The sequence below is a fragment of the Molothrus aeneus genome, chromosome 8 (genome assembly GCF_037042795.1).
Source record: "Molothrus aeneus isolate 106 chromosome 8, BPBGC_Maene_1.0, whole genome shotgun sequence".
In the NCBI taxonomy this organism is placed as follows: domain Eukaryota; kingdom Metazoa; phylum Chordata; class Aves; order Passeriformes; family Icteridae; genus Molothrus; species Molothrus aeneus.
This window is the reverse complement of record NC_089653.1, coordinates 18,340,910-18,356,998: the sequence shown is the minus strand read 5'-3', so window position 1 is coordinate 18,356,998 and position 16,089 is coordinate 18,340,910. Positions and strand designations below refer to the sequence as shown.

At 40.3% G+C, this 16,089-nt stretch overlaps 1 protein-coding gene across 1 annotated transcript in view; it reads right to left on the bottom strand.

Annotated features, from left to right (window-relative positions):
- The window catches only part of WDFY4 (WDFY family member 4), a 109,318-nt gene that overhangs the window by 79,667 nt on the left and 13,562 nt on the right, over window positions 1-16,089 (bottom strand). The window contains exons 11-18 of the mRNA XM_066554477.1: window positions 14,079-14,686; window positions 10,009-10,102; window positions 5,193-5,407; window positions 4,228-4,328; window positions 3,055-3,262; window positions 2,708-2,784; window positions 1,802-2,020; window positions 629-813 (exon numbers count right to left, since the gene is read on the bottom strand). Of these exons, the coding sequence (XP_066410574.1) occupies window positions 629-813; window positions 1,802-2,020; window positions 2,708-2,784; window positions 3,055-3,262; window positions 4,228-4,328; window positions 5,193-5,407; window positions 10,009-10,102; window positions 14,079-14,686 (1,707 nt within the window). The remainder of the gene's footprint in view (window positions 1-628; window positions 814-1,801; window positions 2,021-2,707; window positions 2,785-3,054; window positions 3,263-4,227; window positions 4,329-5,192; window positions 5,408-10,008; window positions 10,103-14,078; window positions 14,687-16,089) is intronic.

The window sequence follows — 16,089 nt, the reverse complement described above, 5'->3', positions numbered from 1 at the left end:
AAGAGCTGACCAGTCACAGCAGCTTATTTTTCTATGACCTTTCCACTTTCAAGAGCTTTCTTGAAAAGAAAGAGTGGAGACCCTCTGAGTAACTCACCACTTTTGCAGGTTTTAGCCTAAACCCAAGTCATCCTTGATTTAGGGCTCTCTGGCCACATCTTGATGTGAAGTACTTTTCATAGCTGACAACCTCTGCAGATGTTGGGCTTAAACTGATAAATCCTCTGAATCACTAGTAAACTCAGAAAGTGCTGACCTAAGGGTATAACTGAATTTCAGCAACATAACCCTGAGCTACCAGCAAGCTAGTTATCCCCAACTCTAGAGGAGCATCACCACACAAATTGCCCTGGTTATCTACATGCTGAAGGGGGAGAGAAGAGCTAGTTCAAAGCATCAGCATAAGCTGAGAACATAGTTCTGAAAAGCAGCACAAGTACACCCTGTTTTGTATAGATTTCTGACTCCACTCACACCCAGCACAGTGGCATGTGTTAAATGTGTAGATCGCCATGCTTTGAGTTTCTCAGATAATTACTGAAAGGTTATGGAAGGTGCATTGGGAAGTGGAAATGAAAAGAAATGCAAGGGCAAAGCCAGGCACAAGATCTATGCAGAGAGCCTTTACCTTTGCAGAGCCAAGCATCTGACCATTTATATAAGCTGACACAATGCAGTTCTTCTTTGCTTCCTTAGCAACTGCCACTGTGAGATGATGCCACTGGCCAGTGACCAGAAGTTTACCACAGCCAAACTTGACTTGCCTTGGAAATGGGGAGGGATTTAGGACCTCAGCCTCAGGTTCCATAATATCTGTAACAGCAAAAAAAGGGATAACTCAACAGAAAGTTTCTCATCTTCACCTGTCTCTAGAACACAGCTCTCAGATGTGACAGGAAGAACATGACACTCTGTGGGTACAGTGTGCTTTGATGCTATTAGGTCTAAATTCTTTAAAACACTGCCCAAGGTCTGTCTCAGGACCTACAACTTCCACAGCTCTCAAGATGCCTCCAGCATACAACATGTCACCCTTCTAAATAACACCTGCTGTCTGCCTTGATGCTGCAAACCTGCCCTGAACTAGGACGAACCCAACATGTTCACTAAGAGGAGAACCCCTCTGTGTATTTACAGAGTTAGCTGGCACAGAGAAAAAATCCCTAGCAGATCCATGAGATGATAAAAGTCTCCATATTAATTTGTAGCTTTTATGAAAAAAGGCAAGCTGGAATTTTTATCATTATCTAAGGCAATCAGAGCACTCACACTATGTCAGCTGTGCATCAAAGTCCCAGCTACTATTCCCACATCATTTCCAACCTCCTCTGGAATATTCAATCAAATTTACATTTGAAGTATCTATTCTACTCAGTAAGGAAAAGGGATAAATATCAACAGGGAACAATATTAACAGACTGGCATAATAGAAAACATTCTGAAAGCAAGGAGAGGAAATGAGTTGTTTCATTAGGAAGCTAGATCACTCCCCTAAATCCTCAGTCCTACTCTCCAAACCTGCTTCGTGTCACACAGAACTGAATGGTTCATGCCCAGTCTCCACAACTGCACAGCACAACATAAGTAGCACTCAAAAATTTTCCATTGAATATTGTAGTCATTCACAATGCCTACAGCAGACTTAAACATAGGCAGCAATTACAATCATGACTAGATTCAAGAAGAAAACTGGAGAGAAATCTCATTAATATCCTGGGTACTTCAAAGAAGAGGAAATTTATTAATGAAAAATTCCACATAAGAGGACACAGCACTGCAACTTGACTGAAAAGAGCCTTACCAAGTGGCTGGAATTCCACTTCTTCTGTGGAAATGACCAAAGAAAGGTCCTGTGGGAGGAAGCTTACAGAAAAGCAAACAAATTCTTGCTCTGCTCTTGACATGTGCCTCACAATGGTAAGGAAGCGGAGTGGGTGGCTGCTGTGCACCAAACCAAACTTGCTCACCAGGAACCAGCAGGACAGTGTCAGGCCACTTGAGGGAGGGAACGTTCTGCTGCCTGTAGACAGGGACAAAAAAGCATTGAGGAAGTTGCTTTCCTTCTGCAGCCATTAGCAAGCTGCTTTCTGTTACATTCTTCCATACGGTGGAAGAACCAAAACTAGATTATGGGGTTTAATTTCTATTCTGTTGGACTTCATTGCCTGTATTCAATATCACAGAGATTGCACATATGACTCTGTGCACATGTATAAATGACCTAAAGCTGACTGATGGGAAATGAGCACTAGATCTCCATGCTGTGGAGCAGATGAATTAGCAATCTTCAAGCCAGAAACAAGTTCTCAAATTTCACAAAAAAATCAGGAAGTAAACAGTTCAGCCATTTCCCAGTCCACCCAATAGAGGATTTTGTTGTATAGGAGAAGCCCATTAAGTGAAAGACACTATTCCTTCCATAGATTAACCTAAAATCTGGTGGCCCTTACTGGTTAAGACTGTTTTCTTAGAAGCCTGCTTTAAATTTGTATTGCTAATATTCATTCATCACACTACAAAGTTGCAGTCAATGCCCCATTTTGCTGAGCAGTACAAGTTTTACAGTTCAGAGCAGGTCTGGGACACAGAGTCAGAAGTGTTTTGGAACACACAGCTTATGTGCTGCCCTTTCTTACAGCTGTTGAAAGTTTTCATTGGGGCTGAGTAGTCAGTCTCCCAGAAGCTGTAGGTGTGTCACAGTGCTTACCCGTGCCAGTCCCTCCCGAGACAGATTGGTCTGCACTGGATCCCATGACAGTGGCCAAGGTAGGCAGGTATAAACACCTATAAAAAAGCAAGCAAGAAGCCATCATCAGAAACAAAATCATCCCTGAGGGTCACCAGTAACTTCTGATACTGCAGAATCATGGTAGCAAGGCAGAGAGTAGGCTGTCAGCAATAAGAGAGTAACAAAATGTGTTGGCAACGTTGCTGCATGGAAGGCAGCCATGGGATACACAGATTAAGATGAAGAGAGAAGTGAATAGTTACTGTGCTCAGAGTAAGGGTTTGGAGACCCCAGAGCAGCTAAAATAAAAGCAACAGCAGCAATACCCATAGCCTTCCATGGACATGTCAAACTCCACAAACGATGGAGCTAAAGCTGTGCTGTGCAGCTGGAAGTTCCGAGGGGATGTCATGGAGATGAGACTCATGGCAGTCTGGAGTGCCAGTGCAGATCCCTTAGACAGCCAAGCAGAGTTCCTGACAGGCACAATGGTCTGAGGATCAGATTTACTGCCCACCACACTCTCTTCTGAACCTGAAAGAAGAACACAGTGCCTAGCCAAATCAATGTCTGCAAGTCATTTTCCAGCCACAGGTATTGCCCATATTCGAGGCATCCCTGCTCAGAACAGCACTTCATGCTCTTGAGATAACACATCCTCAGCAGCCCACAGAAATCCTACAGCAATACAAAAAAATATTGCACTGAAGACATTTCAAAATGGGAGGCATTCAGGAGAGCCATAGCCATATTTTAGCTATATTTTCTTCCTACACATCTTCAGGCAGCTCCAGAACTCACCTTACTAAAAAATGTCCCAAACCCATTGGTTTCATTTTTCTTATGCAAAGACCATTCATTCAACTGTACTGTAACAGAATAGTCCCAAGCAACACTATGGGAGTCCCAACATGCAATGGGAGAGGACTTGAAGAACGACTGCAAAGAACACAAGACTCAAATACAGACCATGCTGTATCAGGTGTCTCTGGCATGAGACTAGTTTAAGCACCAAATACTGTAGCCTCTCATCTATAAAATACATTAGAGCAGAGAAATGACTCAGATGGAAAACAGCCCACATAAACAAGGTAGATTTCTAGGATATCCTAGGGACTACAAAAAGCAGTGTTCTTGATTCCCATCCTTATTCTATTTCTGTCTATAAATCACTAGAAAAATATGCTGCAAAACAAAGGATACATTCCCCTTGGTTTGTAGAATATTAGTATTTTTATAAACCATGTCCATGTCTGATCCAGTAAAATCTGAGTATATACTCAGAATCTAACTTGAGCAAAGATTTAATTTGATCTCTGCTAGCCATTCGATCAGCTCTCAGTGTTGGTCAAGTACCACCCAATCTGGGTAATACCCAGTGAAACTCTCCTAGGCACACTCCACCTTCATAGGGACTGTCTTGGAGCAACCTACTCAACAGCAGTTTCCTGTCATCGCACAGACATCTCTAACTCAGCCCCCGTTCATTGTGTGCTTACCTGCATTAGCTGAATCACTCCCCTGACAGGAAAGGACCTTGGTCTTGTTTGTGCTGGGCCTAGAAGGTACTAATGGAGAACCTCCCAGCCACAAAAATTGCCTAACATGAAAAAAAAGTCATTTTAAAAAAGGAAACCAATCCAGACACTTGGAGTCACAGCAACCATGCAGATAGAGCTTAGACTTCTGGAGAACAATTTATTTTACTGAACACCAAATTTTAAAGACATCCCAAATAGAACAGAAGAAATGTTTTCCATTGTAGCAACACAAATATTTTGCTTGCTTTATATTTCCTTTTAAGGTTTTCATGTTGAAAAAAAAAATCAAAGCTTTCTTTTCTTCATCACTATTTTTGAATAGCCCTAATTTTTCAGGAAAAAAAAATCTATGGGTAGGGATTTTTTATTGAGTTCTTTTTTATAAATCCTATTCCCTATTTGCCTGAAAGAAATACAGTCCTCCACTGAATATTTAAATTCACTCTGGCAGCTGTTAGGTACAGTAATGTCTAGGACTTGTTAGCATTAATGAAGAAAGTGCAACCTTAAACTGGAAACAGTGACTGAGGAAGAAGAATGCACTTTTTATTTTTAAGTCCGTCATTAACATGGATCTGAGACATGAAAAAGGTCATTTTTACCCTGCAGAAAATAGCTTCTCCATATAAATACCAGGAGAGAATAACCCTGTTTGTTTTACAATGACCTAATTAGCTCATTCATAAGTGGCTTTATAACCCCTGCAGAGATGATGCAGATCACTACAGACTCATACCATCTTCAGGAGTCATTTAAGCATATATCCTGCAATCAGCGAGGAAGGAGGATTAACTGAGACTTGAAAGAAAAGGCTGAGTCTTGCTGAATTAGAGCACTACATGAAGCATCTAATTATTTTCTAAACTTTGGGAAAAAAATGGCACCACTAAAGCAAATTGCTTCCATTAGATACCATCTCATACCTTAACACATGTGGCTCAACAGCCTGTGATGCAAGCTTCTCAAACACCCTAGTGAGGGGCAGGTGCAGGGGGTGGCTGTCACTGCAGAAAGCATCTTGACAGGAGGTGATGACTGTGCTCAGCAGGCCACATTCACACATCACCTGACGACTCTTCTCTGACTTCACCAAGGACTGGATATGATCAACCAGAGCACATTGGATTTCCTGGGAAAGCTGAAATGGACACAGAAGTAAAGTCAGAGAGCTAGATAGGACAACTGATTTATTCTGTTTTAATTTGTTTTCCAATTGTCAAATCCCTGAGTGTAAACATCTGGTCCAGAAAAGAAGCCCCTGAGGCAAGAGGCTCAAGCAGAACTGCATGGCTGTTCTATCAAGCTCTGCACTAAAACAATGTGCATATATTCATCTGAGCAGCTGCCTGGCCATCCACAGCTCAGCTTTCCTGCCATGTCTCTGTGGCAGTGAAGGAAGACAATCAGCTGGCATTCAAAACCAAGGCACCACCACCAAGGACAGGTTATTGGGCATAAACTCCAAGACCAACACAGGAATTCAGAACATATATATAACAATAAGCCTGTGGAGAGCAATATTGATATGATCTACTCTTCATTCTAAAAGCACTGTTCTTAAAGAAAACTGTATCAAGCAATGTCATGAAACAATTTTAAACACTTCTCTATATGTTTTGCTGAATTGAAGCTTTGCTTCATTATTGCTTCTTAATGATCTTTAAGTCCCTCAATTCTCATAAATTATCTTTAGAGCAATTTGTTTCTAGTTAGGAATGCACTGTACCCCATTGACCTAACTAGGTTTCATGTAGAAGTAACTGGATCATATATTTAAACACAATCTTACAAAGATGAATTATTCCCTATTTCAAAGAGCTTTCAAACTTTCTCACATGATGTTCCAGGAAATAGACATGCAAACTTTTAAAGAAAAGGACAACAATGGGGACAGACACACAAATAAAGGCAATGGGATTGGATTTTATAACATGAATGAGAAGCAACTGGATTCAGAATAAGCTTATTAAGTGGAAAGAGGAATTGAGCTCTTTTGCATTCAACCAGACAAAGCCAACACAGGACAATTTTAAAGCCAACACAGGACAATTTGTATTCAAAGTGTCCCCAACTGCAGCACTTTGAAAACATTACATCCATTGCACATATGTACTGGTTTTGCAAATTCAACTAAATTTGTCATATCTGAAGGGTGTGTTCTTTGTATAACATTTCCTAAGGGTGAGTTCTTTGGGTAACACTTTCTTCTCTCTGAAGGAATATTCATTGCCAGGGACATCAGTTTCACTGTGCATCGCATTACATACAGAAAGTGTCCACCAGACTAAACTACATTATTACAGGGTGTTTACAAGTTCCACATTAAAGATTCTCCCACATAAAGATTCTTTTAAATCTTTTAATTAACATTTTACTTCATTTCTGACTATATGCAGGAAAGTATGTATAAATAACACTAAACAGAGAATGGCACAGGTCTTGACTAAGTGAAGCAACTGGTTTATTCCAAAATAAATGCAATAAAAGCATAATGGTGTACAAAAAGATTGATTGTTTTCATTAGCCTAGCAGCTCTGTCAATAACAATATTGCTTTGTTTTGAATAAAATGAGCTGTTTTCATGGATTTTTGTTCCAGTAAAATGAGATTTTAGTGGAAATATTAAAGGTGGCCAAGAAACCATGCTGTATATTTCTGTATGCATGGATTGATTTTCTTAACACTTATTACTTGCACCTTGAATCAGGATATTGAAGTTGCAGTTAGAACACAGCTGAGCTCTGCCTCAGATTAGAGTTTTAAGGGCAAATGTCACCTAGCAATTTGCCCAATCTGCTTAAGTACTTCCCAGATTCTTTCTCCTAAGAGCCCATAGTTTCAAAACTTGGTACCTGAATTTAATTCACTGTTATTCATCTTCAGGGTTATTATGCTATTTTCAAGATAAGCAAAAATGATGAACTTTTGTCACTGTGCATTCACTTCAAAAGGATGAAATTTCCTTAGATTGAAGAACAAAATAGCAATAATTGTGTGTGCAGAAATACTTGAAAAATTTTACTTTTTTAACATCTAAAGGGAGAACAAGTAATTTAGCCTAAATTTAAAACAGGGATAAGTGCCTTTTTAAAAAATGCAAAATCCTTATTGATGTTGATTTAACAACAGTGAATATGACAGCAGCTCATTATACAAGAGACATGAATGAAAACAAAAAGGAAAAATCCAGCTGTGGAAGCAATAGTATTACTTAGCAAAAATATAAATAATTTACATGATGAATTGTGTGCCAATTATTTTTTGTCTGTATTCAGAAGAAACCTGCCAGGATGATGAGACAGAACTGAAACAAGCTTTTATTCTCTTCTCAGAAGTTCTTTCCTTTCCCTTACCCACCCTTGTCAGATCTAGACGATCTCTTTATCTGACATTACAAATGGGAAAGATTTGCCATGACACTTTGGAATCTTAAAATTTCAGTCAAGGATAACATGTGTCTGAGAGCAAAGTTCTTTCTTTTCAAGGTAGAAAATACCTTGAAAATTGTGAATATCCTGGGCCACATATCTGAAGTGGATGCGAACCTGTCTCAATTTACAAAGTGTTTGAAACATGTGCAAGGCTATCTTTCATCACTGAACAGACAACGTATTAATGAAAGGAAAATCTATCTTGTATGTGGTCAAACAACACAGAGTCTGATGGAAACTGGCTTAGTTTCAGTCATAGGCATGAACATGAGCAATGTCCTCTAAATACTATTTACTGACTCGAAGACTGCTTACAGACTCAAACCTCTTGGTCAGTTTAAAATTTTTAAGCAAGTTTCTGGACCCATGAAATTCAAATTATTTTTTTCTCATGCTTAGCAATGGCAAGAATATACATCCACAAATCTATTCTCCTCAGCTCTTAACTATCATTCCAGAAAGTATAAGAAATGGCTAAAGTGCAAAATCACCTGTTTTACTGTCTGCTACTGGGTTTTCTACACTGACAGGCTCAACATTGCTTCAGCCCATCATTTCTTGGGTCTGACAAAGGTCACTGAGAAGCTGAAAACTTGGCAGGAAATTGATATTATTTCTGAGGGTCAGAATTGAAAGTACAGAAATTTTATTGAGTTCCATTTAAGTTTCTGTAAAAGCAGTGCTTTCTTGTTGCTAATTCTGTGAAAGCAAAGGAATCGCACATGACCTGAACTGATTTGAAGATTTTTCCAGATTACTCTCAGACACTTGGACCTAAAGTATCTATCATGGCACTAAAACAAGCAGAAAGAGATGAATTATTGTCTCTTCTTCTCCACATTTGCTCCTAAAAAGGGTACTTTTTGATTCAGTTTTAAATTCAGAGCAAGAAGTCCCTTAAGACTTTTTTTGAAATTGTGCAGTACATTCACAAAGCCATTATTTCATCTCATCTAGCTGTTTAATACTGTAGCACTAAAAAAAGAAATAGTAACCAGTTTGGGACAGAATGTACCTACCCAAAGAGTAATTCCTTCAGTTATTTTCCTTCTAGCGTGTAGCTCCCCTTCGCCCGCCACTGAGGTTAAACCTTTTGCATCAGATCTTACCTGACTCCTGTGTTCCAAGCAGAATCTCCTGGCACAAGGATTCATGCAGTGATATTTGTTACGATTAAAGCTAATAAAGTCCAGCCTTTTATGGCTCTACCTGGCAGCATCAGTGAGCTCCCCAAGCTCTGAAATAGTCTATTCATTCTCTCTCTCATTCAATGATTTTTCAATAGAAATAGCCAGGAAAATTCTATTTTTCCTTTAACCTTTTCTGCAGGTTATTTTATGAGAACTCCTCAAGACATTTATTAATTCCTAGGTAGGTAGGGTTTGACTCAGGACTTTGCGTAATAGTGGTCCAATTTTACCTGAGGTAATCATATTCACAACAGAAATACTAAAACACTACCAATAATAATATCTTCTTGACTAAGAAAAAAGGAGTGAGAAAAAAAAGAAAATATGAGCATACTTAAATACATAACTGGAATTTGTGCTCTAGTCCTTCATACTTTTAAGAACACTGCCATCTACTGTGGATCTCAGAGGCTCTCCTTACAGAGCTCAAGTCCTGGAGCCAATTCCAATTTCTCAATGACACTCTCATCCAATTAACCCTTCTACTTGTTTTTCAGAATTTAATTAATGTAATTAACAAAATTTCACTAGCTGGTGGCTTGATTCCAATAAACAAGAGTTGGAATGTGCCAGCAGTTATTTGTTCCTTTCAGAGCTCTGGATGAACAACCTGGTTTTATTTCAGTCCCTTCATATGTACTTTGACTGCATTCAAGTATGTTAGACCAAACAGCCAATACAATATAGGCCGTATATTTATTCAGAGTGGGTGTGTATATATATCAGGATGGTTTGACAAAGAAAAACACCTAAGCTACATTAAATGTTTATGGACCATTAGGTCTGAAGGGTCAGACTGTTCTGGTTGCTTGGTCTGTTGGCTATACTTAAAACAGTTTTCAAGGCGCTTCTACATTATGGCTTTGCAATAAGTATTCTGGGACCAAAATCCATATACTGCATCAGGCAGGCACAGAAATGCTTTGGCAAACTGACAGCCAAAAGTCTTCATTGTTCTTAATCTACTGACTCAGTGAAATTTGTGCTGTTCCTCCTGGCAGCGTTTTAGGTAAATTTTAGTACTGCCACATTTGCAAAGACTAAGCAATTCCTGGAAACAAAGTTACAGAAAAGTAGAAGACACTGTTTAGATGGCTTTTTCATATGTTCAGACTCACCTGAGCATATCCTTCTTTGTACAGCCTTGGCAACAACCTCACCATGACACAGACAGCGCCTGGATGTACAATGGTGCAGTCTCTCACTTCCAACCTGCAGTAAAAAGACACATCATAATTATCATTAGAACAGCAAAGAGGTTCTAACCATGTTCCAGCAGAGCACAGCATTAAATCCTCCCAGTAACAACCAGGCTCAGCATTGGAAACTAAGCAAACAACACAAATTACCAGAACAGCTGGATGCCTCCTGAGTAACAAAGACAGGACGTCACCTGCTCATGAGCTGACATTTCAAGGACCTGCACATTCAAAGATGTGAGACAGCCTCTTTAAGCAAATTTTGCCTTTGAAGGTATTTGCAGAACAGAAAACAGACAACCAGACCAATCACTGATGCATCAGTCCACAACCAATGTTATCCTTTTATTTTCTCGAAGTTTATAACTTGGTTTATACAGTAACCTTAGTACTTTAAGATAAAATGGAAATAGGCAAAGATGAGACAGTCTTGATGAAATCAGTATGCCATCCTCCCCTTCCAACACTAGAATTTGTCTAAAGTAGTAAAATTGAATATCTGCTTTCCCACCAGTTTTCATTTTTGCCACTTATGACCTTTTTATGTTCAGGCACAGGAAGGAACTGAGGAATCAGAAACATCACAGAGAAGATCTGCTAATCCCATGATGCAGGCTAGAGGTCAGATATATCTCAAAAATGAACCCACAGCACAGCAAAAGCTCTAGTTTAGCAACTACAAGCTCATCCTGTTTAGAGTAGCATCAGAATTTCTGGGTGCACCTCTTAACTGGAGTTGTGATGTGCACTGTCAGAAACATCTGTCCCAAGCAGATCTCACAAGAAAAGCAAAGGCAACATCTAATGGCTGTAATTAGACTGACAAAATAAAGCATAATATGCTTTATGAACTGTATAAAACACAAGGTACAAGGATAAGAGTAAGCATAAAAAAAAAGTTTTACAAGGGACGTAAAGGTGGGTGAAAAGACTGCAATAAACATGTTTGTTTAGCCACTCCCAAAAAGGCTCATCTGATACAGCAGAACAGGGAGTAGTGTGTAGCACACTGCCACACAGTGACAAATAACTTTTACTGCACCCTCAAGAAGGATAATTTCAAATTAATTACTCATTTGCAGTATTTTCTGTGCAACAAATCAAAATCAGGTCTGGTATAAAGAGTTGCTACTGCAGTGGTTTCAGTGTGGATACAGACCTGTACTTAACATGAATGTGGGCAAGTTTTGAAATGTCACAGAAAAAAGTGCACTGAAAATACAGTCTCCTCCTATTTCCCTGAGAAAACCCACACGACTTTAAAAGAGAGAAATCCAGGCTCACTAGAATCAACAGGGACAAAACCACAGTTGGAAAGCTGCCTGGCTGGAAACAAACTTGGCATGCTGGCCCATGCCCAGGTGAGCCAGAGTGTGCCCAGGTGGCCAATAAGGCCAATGGCATCCTGGCCTGCATCAACAGCAGTGTGGCCAGCAGGAGCAGGGGAGTGATTCTACCCCTGTACCTCACCCTGGCACAGGTGAGGCTACACCTCGAGTGCTGTGTCCACTTCTGGGCCTCTCACTACAAGGACCTCAGGGTGCTGGAGTGTGTGCAGAGAAGAGCAACAAGGCTCAGGAAGGGTTTAAGAATATTACATAAGCCTTATCTCCAGCCTTCTCTGTGGTCCTCATTTTATGGCCTTGGTACAAAAGCTGTGTTCCTGTTCCTGCTCCCTCACCTCTGCAAACAGCCCATCTCTGCCACTCCTGCCCCAGGGCTATCCAATCAGCCCTGTGATTCCACTCCATCTATCTCACCAGCTTCATGGTGTGAACGGCAAATCTGCTCTCCACTGGTGCTACTTAAATAAGATAAATAAGAGGTTTTGGGTACAAAATGAGATGTCACAAAGAACCTGAAGAGCCATTAGCACAGTGATCTGTCTGTGGCAACAGCAGCTGCAGCAGCCATGCTGCTTGGGTGGGCACAAAGAAGGGCTTCCCTCCCAAAGAGATCAGCCTCAGTTAACACAGCTTGCAGCAGGCTATGTCTAATCACGAGGAACAAAAGGAAAACCAGAGACCCCATCTGCCACAAAAGGTGTTTCAAACATTACTGCAGGAGCAAGAACACAGAGGGCTGGTTTTGAGATGGGAAGGACAGAGTCTATTCCCAGAAGTTTGCAGCATCATTGACCACAGAACAGTGGAAGGGGCTAGAATATTATCCAGCATTAAAATCCTAACTTTGCTTTGTATTAGGCACAGGCTCCTGCAGGATGACTTCCTTTCCCTGCCTCCTTGGGAATATTAAATATGTGTTACAAGATGGGGCATCACAGGCCATCTACACTGACTGCATTCAAGTTCCTCCTTTCAAGCTGCTGCCTGAAAACTTTCAGGGGGAAGTGTGAGTGTGGATTATAGCTAAGAGGAAGCTGCATTAGGGGAACAACAGGCTTGCAGAAACTATGGGATTTCTTATTTTTATTTTCATAAAATTTACTGGTGGAAAAGGATACAGGCTGCATATCTTGAAGACTGTCAGCTTTCCAGTACATGTTCCTCTTTTGTGTTTGCATACATTTGTCATGGACAGTCTCCAACCTCCCCTAGCTGATCTGACTTCCTTTTGTGCCTTCACATCCCAGAACAAACAATCCCAAATCAGACAGACACTGTGAACTGAAAGGGTCCCAGTTTAGTATCTCCACAAGTGGTATTCAGTTACTGCACAGTATCACATCTCAGCAGGCAAAACAACACTAGGAGATAGGAAGCCTTGCTCATTTCTTCATTTCAGACCTAGTAACTTCAGAAAGAAAGAACCCCACCCCTCCCAGCATTGCCACAACCTACTCTTTCTCCCTTAACATCCCATACAACAGACAGTGTACTTCACACAACTACCACCCTCTATGTACTCTATGCACAGGGACCCACATTCTCCCAAATCAGGCTAGGAAGATCTGCTTGGAAAAGAGCATTTATTCCTCCTGAGCTATCAAGTCTTCTCCCTAACACTGAGTGCTACTCAGAAACATCCAGTGTAATTTAAAGAGCAAACATATCCATGACTACTTTAAAGTCACAGGGAACAGAGAAATCCACCACATGTTCTTTCACTTGCTTCAAACAAGTATAAATATAACCAGAAATGCTTATTCAGCCTGCTTCAGTACTCAGGGAAAAGAGCTCTGCTGACTTCAGTGGCTGCTGCTATGAGAGGCAGACATCATGTCTTGGTCTTTAACTTGGGAGATGACTTTGCAATAATCTACAGTGAGGGTTGAAGAAATCTCACACTTATCAACTTAGCCTTTTTAAGCATAACTCCAACCAGAAACAAATTTGGTAAAAGGATTGATATTCAAGATAAACCTAGAAGAAAATGAATGGACAGAAAAATCTCCTGAGTTACAAAATGCAGGAGATTCAGAACTGATTTCCAGCTGCCTGCTATACTGATTCCTGGTATAGTCTTCCCTTCCTACCAACGATATATGTTTTGACATAAACATTTATTCAATGAGGTAGGCAGTATGACTCTACCTTTTCCAATTTTCTCTACTTCAGCATGAATAAATGAGACACATGGGCTTGGACATACATGCATGAGGGAGCATTTAAAATACCTTAGTGTAACTTTTATTTTCAATGTATCGAGTGACTGGAAGCAGGTCACCACATAATTGAAAAAGTCAAAATTGATCAGAGCAGGTTCAAGCTGTGACTAAGCACAAGACTTAAGTCCCAGCAACCTTCTTCTAAGACTCCATTCCTGCTCCCAGTTTGCAGGTGTCAGAATCTTCAACATAAACTCTGCAGCTCTTGGGGCTGTGTGTCCCACTGCTGCACTAAATCATTTTTCCCAATTTTTCCATCATTTACCTTTCCAAAAGCATTGATTTCTACTGCCTGGGAGTTGGGATTGAACTGATTTGCTTACTCTTGGCAGGTTATATCACACCTTCCCTCAGTTTATTACCATATAAAATGCACATATCATCTTTAGTACTCTATTTCCTGTAGTAAATAAAGGCTTACTTCTCTTCAGGGTTCCCCCATAGCATATAGGCAGAGGCAGGTAATTTGTTGCCTGGTCTTTTGAAAGGAACAGGATGCTCTTCTTGAGCTTGGGGTGCCTCCTCATCACCTCTTGCTTCTTCCATCTCTGGCTTCCTCTCCTTAAAGTAGCTTTCCTGATGGAGGGTTCCTTTGACCATGTGATCAAGAAAATTCAGAATCCAAATGCAGTTTTTTAGCCATTCTGGGAGAGGTTGAGAAGAACAGAATGCTGCATCCAAGAATTCTGCAAATGTCCTTGTCTTCTCAAGGCTCACAGGAATTTGCTTTTCCCCTTCTGTCCAGAAGCATCCAAGTGATCCGAGATCCTCTGCCATCTTTTCAAAGAGGCCATTCCTCTGGAAGAAGGTGCTGTTGACAGGGTCTAGGTGCAGGGCTGCTGTTATCCCCTGAAGAGCACAGAAAACCAGCTCCAGTTTGCAATTCTGTCCAACTGCTGCCCACTGCCCAGATGGAGGGTCCTGCAGTGCACCTTCCATGTCTGAGAGGAGGGACAGGAGCCCATTGAATCCACTGCAGGTTCTGAAAGCTGAATGGCTCTTGGGACTCTCCAGTACCCTCAAGAGTGACTACAAATATTGGGAAGAACAAAAATTAAAAAAAAAAAAAGCAGTTAAATCAAGGGGAAAAGAAGCTTTAGAATACTTTAAAATTACAAGTTCGCACAAAAATTCTTTCACCAAAATTTCACTCTTTGAGGGGGAAGGGGAAGGTGGTCAAAATAAAGGTCATCACTGCACAACTTCTCCTCCCTTTCCCCATATACCCAATGAATCATACAACCAGCTCTTGAATGCACCTTTAGGAGCACTAAAGCAGTCAGCCTAACAGGTACAGAACTGTGCTCACAGGAGGAAGCAAAGAAAGCAAATTTCCTGCTTTACAAATCCTTGTCAGTTTGGCCAGAGGTAGTTTCATATCTTTGGCTTTTCTTTTACCAGTCTTCTCAGACTCTCTCAAGAAACCTGCTTTTGCCCTAGATAAATGGAAGTAAAGATTAAATTGTAAATACCTTCACATGGAAACGGGCAGGAAGGGACAGCTCTCTACAGACAACTGTTCCTGCAGCCCTGAATGCACATGAGAACCCACACTAGACTTTTGCTCATATGACAGAGAAGGTCCTTTTCAAAAAAACCAGTGACATGGGATGGCACAAAGAATATTGCAAGCAGCAGACTCTCTTCATTAAGAAAGAAAAGAATATTTTTTCTCAGCTAAAGTATTTTTCAAGTTTGCACAACACTTTAGAGGAAAAAAAGCCATAAAAAGTAAGATCTCAAGACAATGAAGTCATTAGATTTTATCTAACTTCAATAGGCTTAAAGCAGGTTATAAGTGAATGCCACTTGACAATATAACACATATATAAAAATAACTTAAAAACTATTTTCCAATTCTGAATGTTATGGGCTTGCCATTTTAAAACAAATCTGGAAAAGTTATTAAGAACTGTGGAACTAAAATTGGTGAGAAAAAGGAGCTTGCAAGGAAACAGTCTACTGCACTTAAATATAATTGATCCCAAGTTTTTGGGGTGTTGCACAATTCATTTTGTACAGGGACTTTTCAAATTTGATGCTATACCTTTGCACATTGGAAAGGGTTAATTTCACATATAGATCTCCCTGAGAGATATCCAATGGAAAAGCTTTACTTCACAACCTCCTGAGGAGGAACAGTTTTTAACAGAAATATATTTGCCTTTAACAGGACCTGGGACTGTGAGAATGGGTTGTGAGAACTGAAGGGGGAGGGGGCACTCTATTACTGTCATTCAATTTTGTATGATAATGTATCAAACCAGGCAGAGACTTCTGAACAGGGAGTAAATTTAATAACTTAGAGTTGAAGTTATCAGGATGGCTTTAACACATTCCAGAGTAGGTCAGCAGTAAACACATTTCCTCCAGCTTTAACTCAGTTAGAATTTAATCACCTATGAGTTAGTATTCCTCTGTCTTGAATCTAT